This window comes from Haematobia irritans, chromosome 4, assembly GCF_050003625.1.
Source record: "Haematobia irritans isolate KBUSLIRL chromosome 4, ASM5000362v1, whole genome shotgun sequence".
NCBI lineage: Eukaryota > Metazoa > Arthropoda > Insecta > Diptera > Muscidae > Haematobia > Haematobia irritans.
Window position 1 is genome coordinate 106275450 of NC_134400.1, and position 23140 is coordinate 106298589.

General features: G+C 35.6%; 1 protein-coding gene across 1 annotated transcript in view; it reads right to left on the reverse strand.

The window, feature by feature from the left end:
• Nucleotides 1–23140, reverse strand: part of bma (SCY1-like protein bma) — a 327192-nt gene that overhangs the window by 92073 nt on the left and 211979 nt on the right. The window contains exons 16-17 of the mRNA XM_075306514.1: nt 8719–8733; nt 7689–7942 (exon numbers count right to left, since the gene is read on the reverse strand). Coding sequence (XP_075162629.1) covers nt 7689–7942; nt 8719–8733 — 269 coding nt within the window. The remainder of the gene's footprint in view (nt 1–7688; nt 7943–8718; nt 8734–23140) is intronic.

Here is a 23140-nt window from a genome sequence, read left to right on the forward strand (position 1 = left end):
GAGTTTTAAATTTGAACTTTTTGTGGACTAAAGAAAATTCACTGAAAATCCTCAATTAAAATCGTATATAGAATTTTTGTTGCAACAAGAGCAACAGTCTAAGGTAATCTGACCACTTCATGGTTTTTGTACTAGCAAATATCCAACCACGAAGTGGGCGAGTTTTTCAACACCTTTCTCTCTTCGTACTTTTAATGAAGAGATAAAGCATAATTCTTTTTTCCCCTTTTGGGGCGCGTTTTACCACGTCCACATGTGCAATGTAAACATCATGGATGAAACCAAAAAGCAAACAAAAAAAAAATTGAGTTAATCGGAGATGGACCTTTTTAATCTCGACCGTACTAACCCATACGGTTGTTTGTTGTTTTGTTGATGTATGCAGTAGTGTATGAGAGGATATCTTTAAGTGGGAGTGTTTGTGTGTGCGAGTGATTTCGTGAGATTGTAAACATGTGATGTCATATGTTATTAGTATAAATGGGTTTGTTTGTAAATGGGAGAGTGTGTGCTTGTTTTAGGAGGATATATATTTTTTGTGGTTTTATTTATTGCATTTTCATTTAGGCAGGAGGTTAAAAGGAAATGAGATTATTTTAAATATGGATGTTAAGGTTGTGGTTTTATTTTCCAAAGGACTAATCAATTTTGTTGAAAAACATAAAATCTAAAACAGGAGGGACAACAAAATAAAAGAAAAAACAAAATCTTTGTGGGGTTTATTTTGCCTTTTGGGTTGAGGCGGCAAATCTTTGTAATTCATTATTTGAGTTAAGATTAAATCGTGATTGTTTGCATAATATACATAAGCTTGGATGTATTAGGTATTAACCTAATTCGGCCGCTTTTCAGATTTATTTAAAGCTGAAATAGTCTTCTTCTTTGTTATAAAACATCGAATTTACTCCAATGTGTATTCTTAGGGAATATGTTGCTGTAAATAAATCAACATTACGAATAACAAGTAAGGAAAGTCTAAAGTCGGGCGGGGCCGACTATAATATACCCTGCACCACTTTGTAGATCTAAATTTTCGATACCATATCACATCCGTCAAATGTGTTGGGGGTTATATATAAAGGTTTGTCCCAAACACATACATTTAAATATCACTCGATCTGGACAGAATTTGATAGACTTTTACAAAATCTAAAGACTCAAAATTTAAGTCGGCTAATGCACTAGAGTGGAACACAAGTTAGTAAAAAAATATGGGAAACATTTAAATCTGAAGCAATATTAAGGAAACTTCGCAAAAGTTTATTTATGATTTATCGCTCGATATATATGTGTTAGAAGTTTAGGAAAGTTAGAGTCATTTTTACAACTTTTCGACTAAGCAGTGGAGATTTTACAAGGAAAATGTTGGTATTTTGACCATTTTTGTCGAAGACAGAAAAACATATATATGGGAGCTATATCTAAATCTGAACCGATTTCAACCAAATTTGGAACGCATAGCTACAATGTTAATTCTACTCCCTGTGTAAAATTTCAACTAAATCGGAGTTAAAAATTGGCCTCTGTGGTCATATGAGTGTAAATCGGGCGAAAGCTATATATGAGAGATATATCTAAATCTAAACCGATTTCAACCAAATTTGGCACTCATAGCTACAATGCTAATTCTACTCCCTGTGCAAAATCGGTGTAAAAGATTGGCCACTGTGGTCATATGAGTGTAAATCGGACGAACGATATATATGGGAGCTATATCTAAATCTGAACCGATTTCAATAAAAATTGGCACACTTGACAACACTACTAATTGTACTCCTAGTGCAAAATTTCAACCAGATTGGGGTAAAACTCTGGCTTCTGGGATCGTATTAGTCCATATCGGGCGAAAGATATATATGGGAGCTATATCTAAATCTGAATCGATTTCAATAAAATTTGGCACACTTGACTATAGTACTAATTGTTCTTCTTGTGCAAAATTTTAAGCAAATTAGGGTAAAACTCTGGCTTCTGGGGCCATATAAGTCCATATCGGACGAAATGTATATATGGGAGCAATATCTAAATCTGAACCGATTTCTTCCAAAATCAATAGGGTTCTATTCTGAGCTAAAACACATACTTGTGCCAATTACAAAAATGTGTTCACGGACAGACGGACATGGCTATATCGACTCAGGAGCCCACCCTGAGTATTTTTGGCAAAGACACCATGAATCTATCTCGTCTCCTTCTGGGTGTTGCAAACATATGCACTAACTTATAATACCCGGTTTCACAGTGTTGCGCAGGGTATAAAAAGATGATAAACAATTCAAAGGATTTGTAGTTAGAAATTCAAATTGGTATGTGCCTATAACAAATAATTGGTATTACACAGGGGAACAAAATTGAACTTTTCTGTGTTGATTTGAAATTTATAGCAAATTTTTAGTAATTCGAGGTTGCTGAATCCAAACCTGCACTTGGTTTTTTTTTCTATGACCTCGACCTTTCGAGATATACCTTTATGTTCAAAATTAAGGCACTTCTGCTACATATATTGGACTTACTTGAAAACGGTTCAACATATTAAAAACAAGTATATACGGCCGTAAGTTCGGCCAGGCCGAAGCTTATGTACCCTCCATCATGGATTGCGTAGAAACTTCTTCTAAACACTGCCATCCAGAATCGAATTACTTAAGTTGCGGTAACGCTTGCCGATGGCAAGGTATCTTAAAACCTCCTAACACCATGTAAGTCCATACGTGGTATATATTAAATCAAAAAAGATCGATCCAATACGTATATAATTCAGTTTGACAAAGTAGACATAAAATTTTGACAAAATTTTCTACAGAAATAAAATTTTCACAAAATTTTCTATAGAAATAAAAATTTTGACAAAATTTTCTATAGAAAGAAAATTTTGACAAAATTTTCTACAGAAATAAAATTTTAACAAAATTTTCTATAGAAATAAACTTTTGACAAAATTTTCTATAGAAATAAAATCTTGGTAGATTATTTTTGGCTCGATTATGATTATGAACCGAATAAAATTTGAACAAAATCTTCTATAGAAATAAACTTTTGACAAAATTTTCTATAGAAATAAAATCTTTGTAGATTATTTTTGGCTCGAGTGGCAACCATGATTATGAACCGAATAAAATTTGAACAAAATTTTCTATAGAAATAAAATTTTGACAAAATTTTCTATAGAAATAAAATTTTGACAATGATGAAAATTTTATTATGAACCGAATAAAATTTTAACAAAACTTTCTCTAGAAATAAAATTTTGACAAAATTTTCTCTAGAAATAAAATTTTGGTAGGTTATTTTTGGCTCTAGTGGCAACCATGATTATGAACCGATATAGACCAATTTTTGTGTGATTGGACAAATTTTGGTATGGTTGTTAGCGACCATATACTAACACCAAGTTCCAAATTACAACCGGATTGGATGAAATTTGCTTCTCTTGGAGACTTCGCAACCCAAATCTGGGGATCGGTTTATATGGGCGCTATATATAATTATGGACCGATGTGAACCAATTTTTGCACGGTTGTTAGAGACCATATACCAATACCATGTACCAAATTTCAAGCGGATCGGATGAAATTTGCTTCTCTTCACTGAAAAAATATTGTCGTGAGGTCAAAGATTTCATGTCTTTAAAATACGAATGCAAATTTTGCTTAGCGCGGAAGACGCAATTCTCTACCAGAAAGTTTTTTTCCTTGTCCAAAAGTCAATAAACTTTTCAATGAAGTCGTATTATCCTTATAATTAAGTGATTTCACTTAAAAATGGGTATCATAACATGAAAGAAAAAATGTTTCGGCTAAGGTCAACTTGACTTTAATAATTCAGAAAAATTCTTTAAATTTAATGAAATTGTCTTTAAATTTGTTGCCTTTTTGCATCTTGACTACAAAGCAAAAAATCGTTCAAATATAGGACATATTTTCAACACTTCATTTTAAAGACGTTTATTACTTGAAACATATTATAATTTCCACTGGAAGTCAAGTCTTAATTTGGAAAATAAAGTTGTCGTTAACTCGTTTTTAAAGGACTTTGATACCATATGAAGAAAAAAAGCTGAAAAATCGAAAAATTAAAATTTGCTTCCTAGAAGCAAGAACTCAAAACCCAAATTTAAAAGAGAATTTTGACTTAAAAGTATCCTTACTTGTATTCTCCGCTTCTTTGCCTCGGACTCAATACCAAAATTTTTAAAGTAAAGACAAAATCTTTGGAACTGGGCATGCTTTTTTTTCAGTGTTTGAGGCTCCGCAACCCAAATCTGGGGATCGGTTTATATGGGCGCTATATATAATTATGGACCGATGTGAACCAATTTTTGCACGGTTGTTAGAGACCATATACCAATACCATGTACCAAATTTCAGCCGGATCGGATGCAATTTGCTTCTCTTTGAGGCTTCGCAAGCCAAATCTGGAGATCGGTTTATATGGGGTCTATATATAATTATGGACCGATGTGGACCAATTTTTGCATGGTTGTTAGAGACCATATACCAACATCATGTACCAAATTTCAGCCGGATCGGATGAAATTTTCTTCTCCTCGAGGCTCCGCAAGCCAAATCTGGGGATCGGTTTATATGGGGGCTATATATAATTATGGACCGATGTGGACCAATTTTTGCATGGTTGTTAGAGACCATATACCAACATCATGTACCAAATTTCAGCCGGATCGGATGAAATTTGCTTCTTTTAGAGGCTCCACAAGCCAAATCTGCGGATCGGTTTATATGGGGCTATATAGAATTAAGGACCGATATGGACCAATTTTTGCACGGTTGTTAGAGACCATATACCAACACCATGTACCAAATTTCAGCCGGATCGGATGAAATTTGCTTCTCTGTTAGGCTCCGCAAGCCAAATCTGGGGATCGGTTTATATGGGGGCTATATATAATTATAAACCGATGTGGACCAATTTTTGCATGGTTGTTAGAGACCATATACCAACACCATATACCAAATTTCAGCCGGATCGGATGAAATATGCTTCTGTTAGAGGCTCCACAAGCCAAATCTGAGGGTCCCTTTATATGGGGGCTATACGTAAAAGTGGACCGATATGGCCCATTTTCAATACCATCCGAAATATTGCTCTAAGACCCCATAAAGTATATATATTCTGGGTCGTGGTGAAATTCTGAGTCGATCTGAGCATGTCCGTCCGTCCGTCCGTCCGTCCGTCCGTCCGTCCGTCCGTCCGTCTGTTGAAATCACAAGTAGTTGTTATTGATGTAGGTCGGATGGTATTGCAAATGGGCCATATCGGTCCACTTTTACGTATAGCCCCCATATAAACGGACCCCAAAATTTGGCTTGCGAGGCCTCTAGGAGAAGCAAATTTCATCCGATCCGGCTGAAATTTGGTACATGGTGTTAGTATATGGTCTCTAACAATCATGCAAAAATTGGTCCACATCGGTCCATAATTATATATAGCCCCCATATAAACCGATCCCCCGATTTGGCTTGCGAGGCCCTTCAGAGAAGCAAATTTCATCCGATCCGGCTAAAATTTGGTACATGGTATCAGTATATGGTCTCTAACAACCATGCAAAAATTGGTCCACATCGGTCCATAATTATATATAGCCCCCATATAAACCGATCCCCCGATTTGGCTTGCGAGGCCTCTAAGAGAAGCAAATTTCATCCGATCCGGCTGAAATTTGGTACGTGATGTTAGTATATGGTCTCTAACAACCATGCAAAAATTGGTCCACATCGGTTCATAATTATATATAGCCCCCATATAAACCGATCACCAGATTTGACCTCCGGAACCTCTTGGAAGACCAAAATTCATCTGATTCAGTTGAAATTTGGTACGTGGTGTTTATATATGGCCTCAAACTCCCATGCAAAAATTGGTCGATATCGGTCCATAATTATATATAGGCCCCATATAAACCGATCCCCAGATTTGACCTCCAGAGCCCCTTGGAAGAGCAAAATTCTTCCCATTCGGTTGAAATTTGGTACGTGATGTTAGTATATGGTATCCAACAACCATGCAGAAATTGAGTCCATAATTATATATAGCTCCCATATAAACCGATCCCCAGATTTGACCTCCGGTGCCTTTTGGAGAAGCAAAATTCATCCGATCTGCTTGAAATTTGGTACGTGGTGGTAGTATATGATATTTAACAACCATGCCAAAAGTGGTCCATATTAGTCCATAATCGTACATAGCCCCATATGAACCGATCCCGAGATTTGGTTTTGGAACCTCTTGGAGGAGCAAATTTCTTCCGAGTGAGTTGAAATTTGGTACATTGTGCTAGTATATGGTCGTTAACAACCATGCTTAACTAGGTCCATATCGGTCTATAGTTATATATGGCCCTCAGATAAATCGATCCCCAATCACACAAAAATTGGTCCATATCAAGTTCATAATTGTATATAGCCCCCATATAAGCGACCCCATTATTTCAATTCTGGCTCTCTACGTACAAAAAGTCCATATCGATTCGTAATTATTTGTAGACTTAACTATACATAACTTTTTTGTCTAATATATACCATGTATGGACTAAATCACAATTTAGAAAACGATGTTAAGAAGTTTTAAGATACCACAACCCAAGTAATTCGATTGTGGATGATAGTCTTTCGTAGAAGTTTCTACGCAATCCATGGTGGTGGGTACATAAGATTCGGTCTGGCCGAACTTGCGGCCGTATATACTTGTTTTTTATTAAATTTAGGACACAAAGTTTGGAAATTTACCAGCCTCCGTTAAAGCCGTATGTTTTTAAACAAAGTAAAATTTTCCTTAAAGTACAGAAACACCTTTTTGATTTAGAGGAATCGTCCTTAAATTATCTAAAATATTGGATCTTTAGATTTAAGATAAAAACGCTTTAAATGTAGGCTAAGGCTTATTTGGAGGATTTTGGATCTTTGGTTTAAAGTTTTTTTTTTTAGAATAAAGAAAACATTTTTACTTGGAAGTATCCATTATAATTTGGATTTTTAAACTGGAACTTGTTTGTACGTGTATATACCGCGGGCATGCTTTTTTTTCAGTGAAAGGAAAATGAAAATTCGATAAATGTGATATCTATCCTAATTTTAATTTTATTGATCCTTGATGTAAAGCCACCTGTCTGGCTAAAAACGATTTTATTTTAAAGAAGCCGCACTTTTGACATGGAATCAATGCCAAAATCCTTAAGGGAAGGTCAAAAACTTTGGATCCAGTCAATTTTTTTGGAGCGTAGTTGGCTTTATTAGGTCAATATATTTGGATTCAAATAATTTTTTTTTATTTTCAGTATTGGTGTAATTATTTGGCTCGTATTCAATATCAAAATCTGTAACATAAAGACAAAATCGTTGGAACTGAGCAACCTTTATTTTCAGTGCCACTTGCAAACAATCACGATTTATTGGCATAACAAGAATTCAATCAAAATGGATAAAGTGGGTAGGAGCAAATTAAAGAAAAACCCATGTTTTAAATAACCGAAAAAATAAATTAAAAAAAAAAAAAACAATAAAATTATTGGACATGATTTTTTCAATATAACATCATTGCCAATGGCAACTGCGTTGAATTTATAATTGCCTTTCCATAGCTGATTTCTCTTTTGTTTTTTTATTTTTATTTATTGCAATAACAATGAGGCAATCAAGTGAATTGCATTGAATCGAACCGAAAGTACAACTTACCGTAGGTGGCGATAGATTTATAGTTGATCCACGTCTCTCCTGGGGACCTATACTCGAGTGACGCCTTGTTGGTAGTCCGCTGCCTGGTGTGCCTCCCGGTGATGAGGCGCATGAGGGAGCTATTCGTATTTTTGGAGTCATTAATGTATTGTCCGACAGCCGTCGATTGGGAAAAGCATTGGCCACACGTAGGAAATTGCTATCTGGGGATGATGGTGAGCAACCAAACCACCAGCCACCCAATATTCCAGAGCCTATATGGAAAAAGAGAAATTATTATTGTAATCTGTGTTCATATGAAAAATTAATAGACTCATATGCTTATGAATATGCATTGTTCATTTGAGTGCAGATAATGAAAGTGATTCATACTTTATAGTATAGTTTCGGTATAAAAGTAAAAAGTAAAAAAAAGTTCATATGTTTCGGTATAAAAGTATGTGCTTGTTTACTTTTAAGTATAAGCATATAATGTTCATGGACTAGAATAAAATGTGACATCGTAAGTACTCTCAAAAAATTGTGATTAGAAAAATTTTGTTAATTTTTAACGCAGATGTTACTCCGATTTCACCAAATGAAGTAAATATTTTTTGACAAATTCAAGAATTTTTATACCCTGCGCCACACTGTGGAACAGGGTATTATAAGTTAGTGCATATTCTAACGACTCTCTCTCTAGGCCCTATCTTCCTTAACCTGTGCTACCATCTAATCCGGCCATGCTCAGTGATGGGGGTTGTTCTTGGTTCAGAAGATGGGTCTCAATCCATTACAAATTTATTAAATTATAAGGTAGCAAAATAATAAATTAAAGGTACATAAAGCGATACTTTCAGAATTCTAAGGATGAAAATCGAAATGGGATATCTAGCGGTTCTTGATATCCTCAATGCGTCGATTTCCCCACCCTACCTTGCCGACACTAATAGTTTTAGTCAGCCCGAATAACAATTCATATCTTCAATTTCGATATTTTGAAGTATATTTAGTTAGACATTTTGGGTTGTTTTTTTTTATATAAAAGTACAAGTGAAAATTCTAACTCTCTGAATTAAACAAATTAAGTTCGTTAAGTGTGCGAAAAAAATGGATTTTAAAACGGAATGAATTGTTACAATAAATGTATAGTATATAAATTAACAAATATTAGAATAATAATATAATATAGAAGTGAAATAGTGGATATAATTAAGATAAACGATGAGGTACTCACAATAAAAAAAACTTCGTCGACAAGCGCTTGTTGAAAGTTTTCCTTGCTGATTAACAACTATGTATAAATAATGTGCATATCTTAAACTAAATGAAAAAAATCCATTTAATTCTTAACTCCAGCATCCGTATCCCCGGATTATTGACAATTTGGCCCAATATATTCCCAGACTTATCTTGAGGACCTAGTCATTTGTACTTTTATTTTTTTTTTAAATTGTGATTCGTTTGATTCTGATTTATTTAGCGCAATATCGATGGCCAGTATCATGTGCGGTCGATGTTATTAAATAAAATCAATTAACTTTCGCCATTTCAAGAAAAATTGAATGCAAAGGACATTTGAGTGCTAAGGGTAAGACTGCAGCTGGAATTTCGTACCGACAGGCTTTTCTTCTATACTTTCGATAACAAACAAGTAAGGAAAGTCTAAAGTCGGGCGGGGCCGACTATATTATACCCTGCACCACTTTGTAGATCTAAATTTTCGACACCATATCACATCCGTCAAATGTGTTGGGTGCTATATATAAAGGTTTGTCCCAAATACATACATTTAAATATCACTCGATTTGGACAGAATTTGATAGACTTCTGCAAAATCTATAGACTCAAAGTTTAAGTCGGCTAAAGCACTAGGGTGGAACACAATGTTAGTAAAAAAATATGCGAAACATTTAAATCTGAAGCAATTTTAAGGAAACTTCGCAAAAGTTTATTTATGATTTATCGCTCGATATATATGTATTAGAAGTTTAGGAAAATTAGAGTCATTTTTACAACTTTTCGAGTAAGCAGTGGCGATTTTACAAGGAAAATGTTGGTATTTTGACCATTTTTGTCGAAATCAGAAAAACATATATATGGGAGCTATATCTAAATCTGAACCGATTTCAACCAAATTTGGCACGCATAGCAACAATGCTAATTCTACTCCCTGTGCAAAATTTCAACTAAATCGGAGTTAAAAATTGGACTCTGTGGTCATATGAGTGTAAATCGGGCGAAAGCTATATATGGGAGATATGTAAATCTGAACCGATTTCAACCAAATTTGGCACGCATAGCAACAATGCAAATTCTACTCCCTGTGCAAAATTTCACCTAAATCGGAGTTAAAAATTGGCCTCTGTGGTCATATGAGTGTAAATCGGGCGAAAGCTATATATGGGAGCTATATCTAAATCTGAACCGATTTCAACCAAATTTGGCACGCATAGCTACAATGCTAATTATACTCCCTGTGCAAAATTTCAACTAAATCGGAGCAAACATTTGGCCTCTGTGGTTATTTGAGTGTAAATCGGTTGAAAGCTATATATGGGAGCTATATCTAAATCTGAACCGATTTCAACCAAATTTGACACGCATAGCTATAATGCTAATTCTACTCCCTGTGCAAAATTTCAACTAAATCGGAGCAAACATTTGGCCTCTGTGGTTATTTGAGTGTAAATCGGTTGAAAGCTATATATGGGAGCTATATCTAAATCTGAACCGATTTCAACCAAATTTGACACGCATAGCTATAATGCTAATTCTACTCCCTGTGCAAAATTTCAACTAAATCGGAGCCAAAAATTAGGCTCTGTGGGCAAATGAGTGTAAATCGGGCGAAAGCTATATATGGGAGCTATATATAAATCTGCACCGATTTGGCTGGTATTTTGCAAGTTTTTCGAGACTCATAAAATATTCGGATGTACGGAATTTCAGAAAGATCGGTTGATATACACGCCAATTATGACCAGATCGGTGAAAAATATATATGGCAGCTATATCTAAATCTGAACCGATTTTTTAATAGGGATCGTCTTTGAACCGAAACAGGACCCTATACCAAATTTTAGGATAATCGGACTAAAACTGCGAGCTGTACTTTGCACACAAAAATACATCAACAGACAGACGGACAGACAGACAGACAGACGGACATCGCTAAATCGACTCAGAATTTAATTCTAAGACGATCGGTATACTAAACGACGGGTCTCAGACTTTTCCTTCTTGGCGTTACATACAAATGCACAAACTTATTATACCCTGTACCACAGTAGTGGTGAAGGGTATAAAATCCTCTTTTCTGACTTAATCCTTACCCTTGCGAAATTTTCGTCCCGTCCTTCCCAAACTTTATTGTTTTAAAATTTCTTTTTTTTTTAAAGCGCCAATAAGTTTCGTTTTCTTTATTTTTTTTTCAGCGACAATCCAACTTTTTTCAAAACGACAATCCAATTTTTTTCAAAACGACAATCAGTCTTTTTTTCAATTTCCAACCTCCTTCATCGATTTTTTTTTCAAACCTCTTTTTTTTTCAAAGCCTCCTATGCACAAGTCTAGAGTACTTACAATATGTGTGCAACACCCAGAAGGAGACGAGATAGACACATGGTGTCTTTGGCAAAAATGATCAGGGTGGACTCCTTAGTCGATATAGCCATGTCCGTCTGTCCGTGAACACATTTTTGTAATTAAAGTCTAGGTTGCAGTTTTAGTCCAATCCACTTCAAACTTGGCACAAGTATGTGTTTTGTCTCAGAATATAACCCTATTGATTTTGGAAGAAATCGGTTCAGATTTAGATATAGCTCCCATATATATATATTTCGCCCGATATGGAATTATATGGCCCCAGAAGACAGAGTTTTACCCTAATTTGCTTAAAATTTTGCACAAGAAGAACAATTAGTACTATAGTCAAGTGCAAGGCCGTATTTAGGGGGGGGATGAGGGGGATCAAACCCCCCCCGCCCCGAAATGAATGAATGTTTTTATATAAATATATATAAATATTTTTAGCTGCATAGAAAAATCTTATCGAAGATGTTGAAGAAAAGCTGGAGGTTTCAATTTGAAAAACGCTTACCTATAAAACTTGCATAATTCATAGAATACTAGTTGAAAAGTGCGTCAAACGACGGTCGAAAAAACAAATTGTTTTTGTTCTCGCACCACAAATTTCATTTTTGGAAAATGTCTTTCTGCTTTTTATGTGTGTTTGTTGTTCTTTTTGTGAACATGACTCGCAACAACTACGAAACAGCCAAACACACATTTGTAAATTAAATGGCGCAAAACCTGCGAAAAGAACCTGCCTAATTCAGCGATGGAAGCACTTGGAGAGTGCAATAAAGAGATATTTCCAAACGTGCATATTCTTTTAAAAATTTTGGTCACTTTTCCAGTTACTCAGGGATGGAAAATACAATTTTTAAGAAAGTACAAAAAAGGTATTTTTTGAGCGGAAAGGTACTTTTTACTAAATTTCAACAAAAATTTCACTGGAAGATTATTGCCAAGAGACTAAATTTTAAAGAAAATAAAATTTTGACCAAATTTTCTATATAAATAAAATTTTGCAAACATTTTCTATAGAAATAAAATTTTGCAAAAAAAATTTACAGAAAAAAATACAAAATTTTTTCTATAGAAATAAAATTTTGCAAAGATTTCCTATAGAAATAAAATTTTTACAAAATTTTCAATTGAAATAAAATTTTGACAAATTTTTCTATAAAAATAAAATTATGCAAAAATTCTATATAGAAATAAAATTTTGACAACATTTTCTACCGAAATAAAAAATCGATAATATAGAATCGCATTCTTTTTTCGACTAAAACATTCTTGAAGTTCAATAAAATCCTGTTTTTGACTATGTCTTTTACAAAATCGAGATTTTCTTCCCACATGAACATGTCTGTTTTGCCATATTTGTAAAAGACTATTAGCAAATAAGGTTGATAAAGACTTTCTCAAAATATTAAAATATTTTGTCAAAGCTATTGTACCATAAATCTGATATCGACTCAAAAATGTCTACACAAAAGGTACTAAATCCTTCGCGGGGGTACTACGGTACTGACCGGGGTGAAAAGTATTGAAAAAACTACTATAGTACTGCATTTTCCATCCCTGCAGTTACTACGTGCTAATCCGAACGTTCATTTTCAACAATGAAGAGTTTAAAGACGTATCTTAGAAATTCGACTAGCGAGAGTAGACTCAATGGATTGGCATTAATGTCGGTTCATCGCCGAATAAATGTGCCGACTGAAGAAGTCATTGATTTATTTGCTGCCCAAAGAGCCCGTCGGCTCAATTTAATATTATAAAAACATGGTATACATACCTATGCATAAATAAAATTTTCTACACATGAGATTATATGAATATTTTTTTAAAATTGGTTCAGATTTAGATATAGCTCCCATATATATGTTTTTCTGATTTCGACAAAAATGGTCAAAATACCAACATTTTCCTTGTAAAATCGCCACTGCTTAGTCGAATAGTTGAAAAAATGACTCTAATTTTCTTAAACTTCTAATACATATATATCGAGCGATAAATCATAAATAAACTTTTGCGAAGTTTCCTTAAGATTGCTTCAGATTTAAATGTTTCCCATATTTTTTACTAACATTGTGTTCCACCCTAGTCCATTAGCCGACTTAAATTTTGAGTCTATAGATTTTGTAAAAGTCTATCAAATTCTGTCCAAATCGAGTGATATTTAAATGTATGTATTTGGGACAAACCTTTATATATAGCACCCAACACATTTGACAGATGTGATATGGTATCGAAAATTTAGATCTATAAAGTGGTGCAGGGTATAATATAGTCGGCCCCGCCCGACTTTAGACTTTCCTTACTTGTTTTTATTTTTATTTTTTTCACTTGTTAAAGAAAATTTCTTAGTTTGTGGTCCACATCGACCAATTTTTGCATGGTTGTTAAAGACCATATACTAACACCATGTACCAAATTTCAGTCGGATCGGATGAAATTTGCTTCCCTTAGAGGATCCGCAAGCCAAAACTGGGGGTCTGTTTATATGGGGGCTATACGTAAAAATGGACCCATCCGACCTACATCAATAACAACTACTTGTGACGGACGGACGGACGGACATGCTTAGGTTGACTCAGAATTTCACCACGACCCAGAATATATATACTTTATGGGGTCTTAGAGCAATATTTCGATGTGTTACAAACGGAATGACATAGTTAATATAACCCCATCCTATTGTGGAGGGTATAAAAAATTGGAGTTCAAAATTGCAAAAATGTCTTGAGTGATATACGGAGTTAAAGATGGCCGCATATTTGGTAAAATTTACATATTTTAAGAAATTTTGAACTATCTAGTGGGAGACATGATCTTAGTAAACCTGTATGCTATATTTGTGTATAATTTTTTCAATTTTTTAATTTATTGAACTAGCGTACTTAAAAAACTTTTACATGCAAGCAAATTACATAATAAATAAGGAGAGTCTAAAGTCGGGCGGGCCGGTATACGAGGGCGGTTCGGAAACTTCTTAGCCGATCAATGAAGTCCCAAAAAACCGTTGCCATAACCTTACTAGAGGTGTGCACGTGAGTAATAGTTTACTCACGCTCACGCACACTCACGACAGAAAAATCATACTCACGCACACTCACGCACACTCACGCACGATATTTTTTGGTAAGACTCACGCTCACGCACACTCACGAAAAGAAAATTTGTATTCACGCACACTCACGCACGAAAACGTCGTGACTCAAAAAAAAAATACCGTGACTCACGAAAAATATCGTGACTCACGAATAATTTTATAATTAATTTACCTTACCGAAGTGTCTGAAAACATGAGCATTATTAAAATCGAGAGTGTTATTAAACTCTTAACATCTCAGGTGTCACTAGAATTGTAATTGAATTTAACTCTTAAGCGTTTTATGTTGGTGAGCAGGAATATTGTCGTGAGTGTAATTCGTTAATCACGCACACTCACGAAGATATTATTTTCGTGACTCACGCTCACGCACGACATTTTGGTTTGTTAATCACGCACACTCACGCTGTTGTCATGAGCGTGACTCACGACTCACGCACGAATCACGAACATTTTCGTGAGTCACGACAATTTCGTGTCACGTGCACACCTCTAAACCTTACCAGCCGATTGAATTGTTTTTGCCTTCTTTGGGGCACTTCCTCTAGCTTCAGTCAATTGTTTGGATTGTTCTTTTGTCTCTGGATCCATGTCTCATCAACAGTTATGAAACGACCCAAACAAGCTTGAGAAATATTCATTCTTATGCGTTTTTGATCGACTGTTAACAAATGCGGCACCCATCTTGCAGAAAGCTTCTTCATCTGTAGTTCTTCATGCAAAATTAAATGGACTCGATCATTTGAGATGCCCATGATATTAGCAATTTCACGCACTTTTATTCGTCGATCATTTAATACCATATCATGCACTTTGGCTACAATTTCTGTTGTTGTTGCTGTTTTTGGACGTCCACGTTTAAATTCAGCAACCCAATTTTTTACTGTTGCGTATGAAGGAGCACTTTCACCTAACACATTCACCATATCATTATGAATTTCTTGTCCCGATAAACCTTTTATATGTAAATATTTAATGACAGCACGCATTTCTAATTTTTCCATTCTAAAACAAGTAAGGAAAGTCTAAAGTCGGGCGGGGCCGACTATATTATACCCTGCACCACTTTGTAGATCTAAATTTTCGATACAATATCACATCCGTCAAATGTGTTGGGGGGCCATATATAAAGGTTTGTCCCAAATACATACATTTAAATATCACTCGATTTGGACAGAATTTGATAGACTTTTACAAAATCTATAGACTCAAAATTTAAGTTGGCTAATGCACTAGGGTGGAACACAATTTTAGTAAAAAATTATACCCTGTACCACAGTAGTGGTGAAGGGTATAAAAATATGGGAAATATTTAAATCTGAAGCAATTTTAAGGAAACTTCGCAAAAGTTTATTTATGATTTATCGCTCGATATATATGTGTTAGAAGTTTAGGAAAATTAGAGTCATTTTTACAACTTTTCGACTAAGCAGTGCCGCTTTAACAAGGAAAATGTTGGTATTTTGACCATTTTTGTCGAAATCAGAAAAACATATATATGGGAGCTATATCTAAATCTGAACCGATGTCAACCAAATTTGGCACGCATAGCTACAATGCTAATTCTACTCCTACTTTCTACTTCAATAGGGATCGTCTCTGAGCCGAAACAGGACCCTATACCAAATTTAAGGACAATCGGAATAAAACTGCGAGCTGTACTTTGCACACAAAAATACATCAACAGACAGACAGACGGACAGACAGACAGACAGACAGACGGACATCGCTAAATCGACTCAGAATTTAATTCTAAGACGATCGGTATACTAAACGATGGGTCCAAGACTTTTCCTTCTTGGCGTTATATACAAATGCACAAACTTATTATACCCTGTACCACAGTAGTGGTGAAGGGTATAAAAATATGGGAAACATTTAAATCTGAAGCAATTTTAAGGAAACTTCGCAAAAGTTTATTTATGATTTATCGCCCGATATATATGTGTTAGAAGTTTAGGAAAATTAGAGTCATTTTTACAACTTTTCGACTAAGCAGTGGCGATTTTACAAGGAAAATGTTGGTCGAAATCAGAAAAACATATATATGGGTGCTAAATCTAAATCTGAACCGATGTCAACCAAATTTGGCACGCATAGCTACAATGCTAATTCTACTCCCTGTGGGAGCCACCGTGGTGCAATGGTTAGCATGCCCGCCTTGCATACACAAGGTCGTGGGTTCGATTCCTGCTACGACCGAACACCAAAAAGTTTTTCAGCGGTGGATTATCCCACCTTAGTAATGCTGGTGACATTTCTGAGGGTTTCAAAGCTTCTCTAAGTGGTTTCACTGGAATGTGGAACGCCGTTCGGACTCGGCTATAAAAAGGAGGTCCCTTGTCATTGATCTTAACATGGAATCGGGCAGCACTCAGTGATAAGAGAGAAGTTCACCACTGTGGTATCACAATTGACTGACTAGTCTAAATGTGCCTGATACATCGGGCTGCCACATAACCTTACCTAACCTAACCTACTCCCTGTGCAAAATTTCAACTAAATCGGAGTTAAAAATTGGCCTCTGTGGTCATATGAGTGTAAATCGGGCGAAGGCTATATATGGGAGCTATATCTAAATCTGAACCGATTTCAACCAAATTTGGCACGCATAGTTATAATGCTAATTCTACTCCCGGAGCAAAAACTTGGCCTCTGTGGGCAAATGAGTGTAAATCGGGCGAAAGCTATATATGGGAGCTATATCTATATCTGAACCGATTTGGCTGATATTTTGCAAGTTTTTCGATACTATTATAAAATATTCGGATGTACGGAATTTGAAGATGATCGGTTGATATACACGCCAATTATGACCAGATCGGTGAAAAATATATATGTCAGCTATATCTAAATCTGAACCGATTTTTCCAAAATCAATAGGGATCGTCTTTGAGCCGAAACAGGACCCTGTACCAAATTTTAGGACAATCGGACTAAAACTGCGAGCTGTACTTTGCACACAAAAATACATCAACAGACAGACAGACAGACGGACAGACAGACAGACAGACAGACGGAAATCGCTAAATCGACTCAGAATTTAATTCTAAGACGATCGGTATACTAAACGATGGGTCTCAGACTTTTCCTTCTTGGCGTTATATACAAATGCTCAAACTTATTATACCCTGTACCACAGTAGTGGTGAAGGGTAAAAAAATATGGGAAACATTTAAATCTGAAGCAATTTTAAGGAAACTTCGCAAAAGTTTATTTATGATTTATCGCTCGATATATATGTGTTAGAAGTTTAGGAAAATTAGAGTCATTTTTACAACTTTTCGACTAAGCAGTGCCGATTTAACAAGGAAAATGTTGGTATTTTGACAATTTTTGTCGAAATCAGAAAAACATATATATGGGAGCTATATCTAAATCTGAACCGATGTCAACCAAATTTGACGCGCATAGCTACAATGCTAATTTTACTCCCTGTGCAAAATTTCAATTAAATCGTAGCAAAAAATTGGCCTCTGTGGACATTTGAGTGTAAATCGGGCGAAAGCTATATATGGGAGCTATATCTAAATCTGAACCGATTTCAACCAAATTTGACACGCATAGATATAATGCTACTTCTACTCCCTGTGCAAAATTTTAACTAAATCGTAGCAAAAAATTGGCCTCTGTGGTCATTTGAGTGTAAATCGGGCGAAAGCTATATATGGGAGCTATATCTAAATCTGAGCAGATTTCAACCAATTTTGACACGCATAGCTATAATGCTACTTCTACTCCCTGTGCAAAATTTCAACTAAATCGGAGCAAAAAATTGGCCTCTGTGGGCAAATGAGTGTAAATCGGGCGAAAGGTATATATGGGAGCTATATCTAAATCTGAACCGATTTGGCTGATATTTTGCAAGTTTTTTGAGACTGTTGAAATATTCGAATGTACGGAATTTGAGTAACATCGGTTGATATACACGCCAATTATGACCAGATCGGTGAAAAATATATATGGCAGCTATATCTAAATCTAAACCGATTTTTTCCAAAATCAATAGGGATCGTCTCTGAGCCGAAACAGGACCCTATACCAAATTTTAGGACAATCGGACTAAAACTGCGAGCTGTACTTTGCACACAAAAATACATCAACAGACAGACAGACAGACACTGTACTTTGCACACAAAAATACATCAAGAGACAGACAGACAGACAGACGGACAGACAGACAGACAGACAGACAGACAGACAGACAGACAGACAGACATCGCTAAATCGACTCAGAATTTAATTCTAAGACGATCGGTATACTAAACGATGGGTCTCAGACTTTTCCTTCTTGGCGTTACATACAAATGCACAAACTTATTATACCCCGTACCACAGTAGTGGTGAAGGGTATAAAAATTGCGGATGCGTTTTTTTTGAACAGCTGTTTCTATATGAAGGAGTTGCCAGATCGAAACAAAATTTAACATGTTGTCATAACAGAGATGGAAGTTTCCAAAACACTTAACTTTTTTCTGTTTATACCTCGCTTTTTGTGCTAGGCTAAGAAGTTTCCGAACTGCCTCGTATAAGCCCAAGACCCCAAATCGGGAGGTCGGTTTATCTGGGGACCATACCAAAACATGGTACCCTTCACCACTGTGTAGACTAAATTTTTTGCCACCATCTTAAATCCAGTAAATTTTAGAGAAAAAACAAATTCACCAAAATATTAGCAATCAAAATTGTAATTGTATTTTGAAAAATATTCAATTAAAAATTTAATTGATACGACAAAATGTTTAATTAAAACAAAAATCCATCAAAACCCAGCAAAAAAAGCGTCGCCAAAAAAAGTAGTGAAAATGTTCCTTTTGGATCCGGAAGTGGTGCAAAATTGGCGCAGAAGCGAAGAGTTTTACATGGGATTGTCATAGGACGGATGTCCTTTGGCCTCTGTGGTCATAAGGATGTAAATCGGGAGAATGATATATATAGGAGCTATATCTACATCTGAACCGATTTGTACCTCGTATAGATAGAATGTTAGGTATACTATCTCTGCAAAATTTCACGTAAATTGGAGTAAAATTTTGGCCTCTGTGGTCATAAGAATGTAAATCGATATATATGAGAGTTATATCTAAATCTGAGCCGATTTCAACCAAATTTGGCGCACTCGACGTCACTGTCAAATATCCTCTTTGCGCAATATTTGAAGCAAATCAATATGAAATTATTGCCTCAGGGGGCATATACACAGTCTTACACAAGTTTACATACGCCTGAGTTTTTAACCTTCTAACTAAACATGTTTCTTGTTGTTTGTAAATCACGCAAAAAAAAAAATCTTAAAAATTAAAAAAAAAAATCTTAAAAATTAACAAATACTTTGTTTTTCAAATTATTTTACAAAAATAAAAGCATGTATATGCATATTTTATTATATTTTATTATTTAAAGAAAATACAAATTCTTTAATCGTATGTAGTCTTGTGTGAGACTGTGTAGGTGCATATCGGGCCAAAGATAGCTATATTTAACTCTGAACCTATATTTAACTCTGAACCGATTTAGATGATGTCGGTTAATGTATTTTCGTATGTATGTCTTTCGCCCGATTTACATTCTTATGACCACAGAAGCCAAATTTATGCTCCGATTTACGTGCTTTAGATATATCTCCCATTTATATCTTACGCACGATTTAGATTCATAGGTCCACTGCAGGCCAAAGATTCATTCCGATTTACTTGGAATATTTGCACTGAGAGTAGTATTAACATTTTAGCAATATGAGAATATATTTAACATTCGAGAATCGAACCAAGTCAACACTTTATCCATTGGGCTAAAGGGTGATACGGTCAAAATTTGGTCAAGGGAAAACGCGTGAAAATCGGTGAAATCGTTTATTTAAAAAATCAAATTAAATTTCTTTTTCAAGTTCAATTAGTATAAAATTCAGGAAAAATATTCAGTTAGGCTTTCGCTTTTCCAAATCCGAATTGCCGGGCCTCACGCTTGACACCTGCCATCAGATTTTGTACAGCCACCTTGTCCACCTTCTTCGCCGCAGAAAGCCAGTTTGCCTTGAACTGCTGCTCGTCCTTAGCAGTTTTTTTTGGTCTTCTTTAGGTTCCGCTTGACAATAGCCCAGTATTTCTAAATTGGGCGGAGCTCTGGCGTGTTGGGAGGGCTCTTGTCCTTGGGAACCACCTCCATGTTGTTGGCGGCGTACCACTCCATGGCCTTTTTACCGTAATGGCAAGATGCCAAATCCGGCCAAAACAGTACGGAACAACCGTGTTTCTTCAGGAAAGGCAGCATACGTTTATTCAAACACTCTTTCACGTAAATTTCTTGGTTGACAGTCCCGGAAGCTATGAAAATGCTGCTTTTCAAGCCACAGGTACAGATGGCTTGCCAAACCAGATAGTTCTTTGCGAACTTTGACAGTTTTATGTGCTTGAAAATATCTGCTACTTTTCCCCTTCCTTTTGCCGTATAAAACTCCTGTCCCGGAAGCTGCTTGCTGTCGGCTTTGACGTAGGTTTCGTCGTCCATTACCACGCAGCCAAACTTCGTCAGCATCGTCGTGTACAGCCTCCGGGATCGCGCTTTGGCCGTCGTATTTTGTTTATCATCGCGATTTGGAGTCACTACCTTCTTGTAAGTCGATAGTCCGGCTCATTTTTTGGCTCGATGCATGGTTGTAGACGATACACCCAGCATATTTGCGGCATCTCGGAGAGAGAGGTTAGGGTGTCGCTTGAAACTACCGGCAACTCTCTTTGTCGTCTCAGCGGCTTCCGGTTTTCGATTTCCCCCCGATCCAGACTTCCTGGCTGTCGAAAAACGTTTAATTACATTTGTAACGGTTGATTTGGCAACTTTTAGCGATTTTGCCAGCTTTGCGTGCGAGTAGCTCGGATTTTCGCGATGCGCGAGCAAAATTTTGATACGCTGCTCTTCTTGCTTGGACGGCATTTTGACAACTGAAGAGTGAATTCCAAAATCAAAATAGGAGCAACATTCTACACACACACACCTTCAAAATGAGGGGTGTTCAGGTTTCTAAATGCAAAACTGAAAGAAATACGTCAAGTTTATATAAAACAAATTTTGACCGTAATACCATTTACGTAGCTTTTATTGTCATCAACAGACAATTATCGCTATAGTCAGCAACGCACTATTAACACAAACAGTTATATTTATATAGCATAGTTTTGGGCGCCCACGAGCCGACATTCATTGTTTCACCAACCTAATGGTAAATTTGTTAATATATCCAGTCGATAGTATTGTGTATAAAAAATATTTAATTTCGATTATTGCATTATCTATGGCATGTTGTTGTTTCAACTATAATTGTCATCCGCTCAATGAATTGCTTAGTGGAATATGAAAGTATTTGCTGACACTAAATTTCTTTCGTTAAGTTATAATCGATGACTCAATCTCTTTTATCCCATTTGTCGGATATTCTTTAACCATATCCAATTATATTCAGATCTGTCTCAATAGACATTTATAACTGCCAAATTTAATTAAGCTCTCTAGTTTTTTTTTTGTTTTTTAACGAAGCAATGGACAATTCATTGGTCTATAAAAGATCAATTTGACAATGGCTATGCGTTGCCATCAGTTAAACATCGATACAACTTCAATGGCAATGATGGAAAGTTTTCGAGGACATGAAAGGATGACAAATTGCCATACACAGAGATAAATGTCAATTATGTCAACTTAATTTGTTCCGAATAACTGGCATTCAATTTTTGAAATGAAAGAGAGAGAGGGAGAGAGAGAGAAAGAGACGGGATAACAAATTATGTCGAGGAACTCCTGCCTCTGCTGTCATTGGCAGTTTAGCTGCTTGGAATGTGAATACTTTTCACTCTCCATAGGCGGATAAGTGTCATGTCGTCATCCAACACACTATAGGCAAAACAATGGTATTATTGAACAAGTATATACACACGCAAAAAAATAATTCTTTCCTCCCAAACGAAATTTTAGACAAACAAAGTTCGTTTCTCATTTGCTTTTCGCTGTAAGGAAGTGTATTTGGTAGAAAAGTATAAACTTTTTGTCATAAACTTTTATTCTTTTCCAGGATGTAAAAACAATTTCATAAAGACAAACTCAAAAAAAAAAATTGTTTTCTTGCTAATTGCATTTTCCCTCACATCTTTCTCACGTCCACGAGGTTTTTTAGTTCTTAACACCTTTTTCTTGTAATACCAACAATGTAGAAGAAATTATACGATTTTATAAAGTTTTACAATTTTTTTACCTTTCGCCTGGACGGAGAATCGAACCGTGGACCATGCACTTTGTAAGCCAACACACTAACCACTGAGCTATGTACCTGTTATGGTCATCAATAGACAAATATCCATATAAGTTATATTTATATAGCATAGCTTGCGGCGCCCACGAACCGATTAAACAAAGTTTATTTAACAGAAACAAACATTTAGTTTGGCACCGTGGAGCAGTGGTTGCTACGTCCGACTTGCATGCCAAGGGTCGTGGGTTCGATCCCTGCTTTTTTGTTTTTTTTTTATATATATATATTCCAGATATGTTCGAAAGATTCCGAAAAAATGTTCAACATTACATTGTAGTATATTAAATTTTGAACTGTAAAATGTGTCTTATTAAAGACCTAAAGTCAGAAAAGAACAGTGTTTGATATAAACGAAATGGACTGTGTTGTTGTTTCAAAAATAACTTTTTTTATTGAAAAAATAAAAATTTTGTAACAAATGAATTTTTTTGGTGATAAAAGTTTAAAATTTTCGAAGCAATTCAAAAAACTCTAGCAAAAGAAAAATGT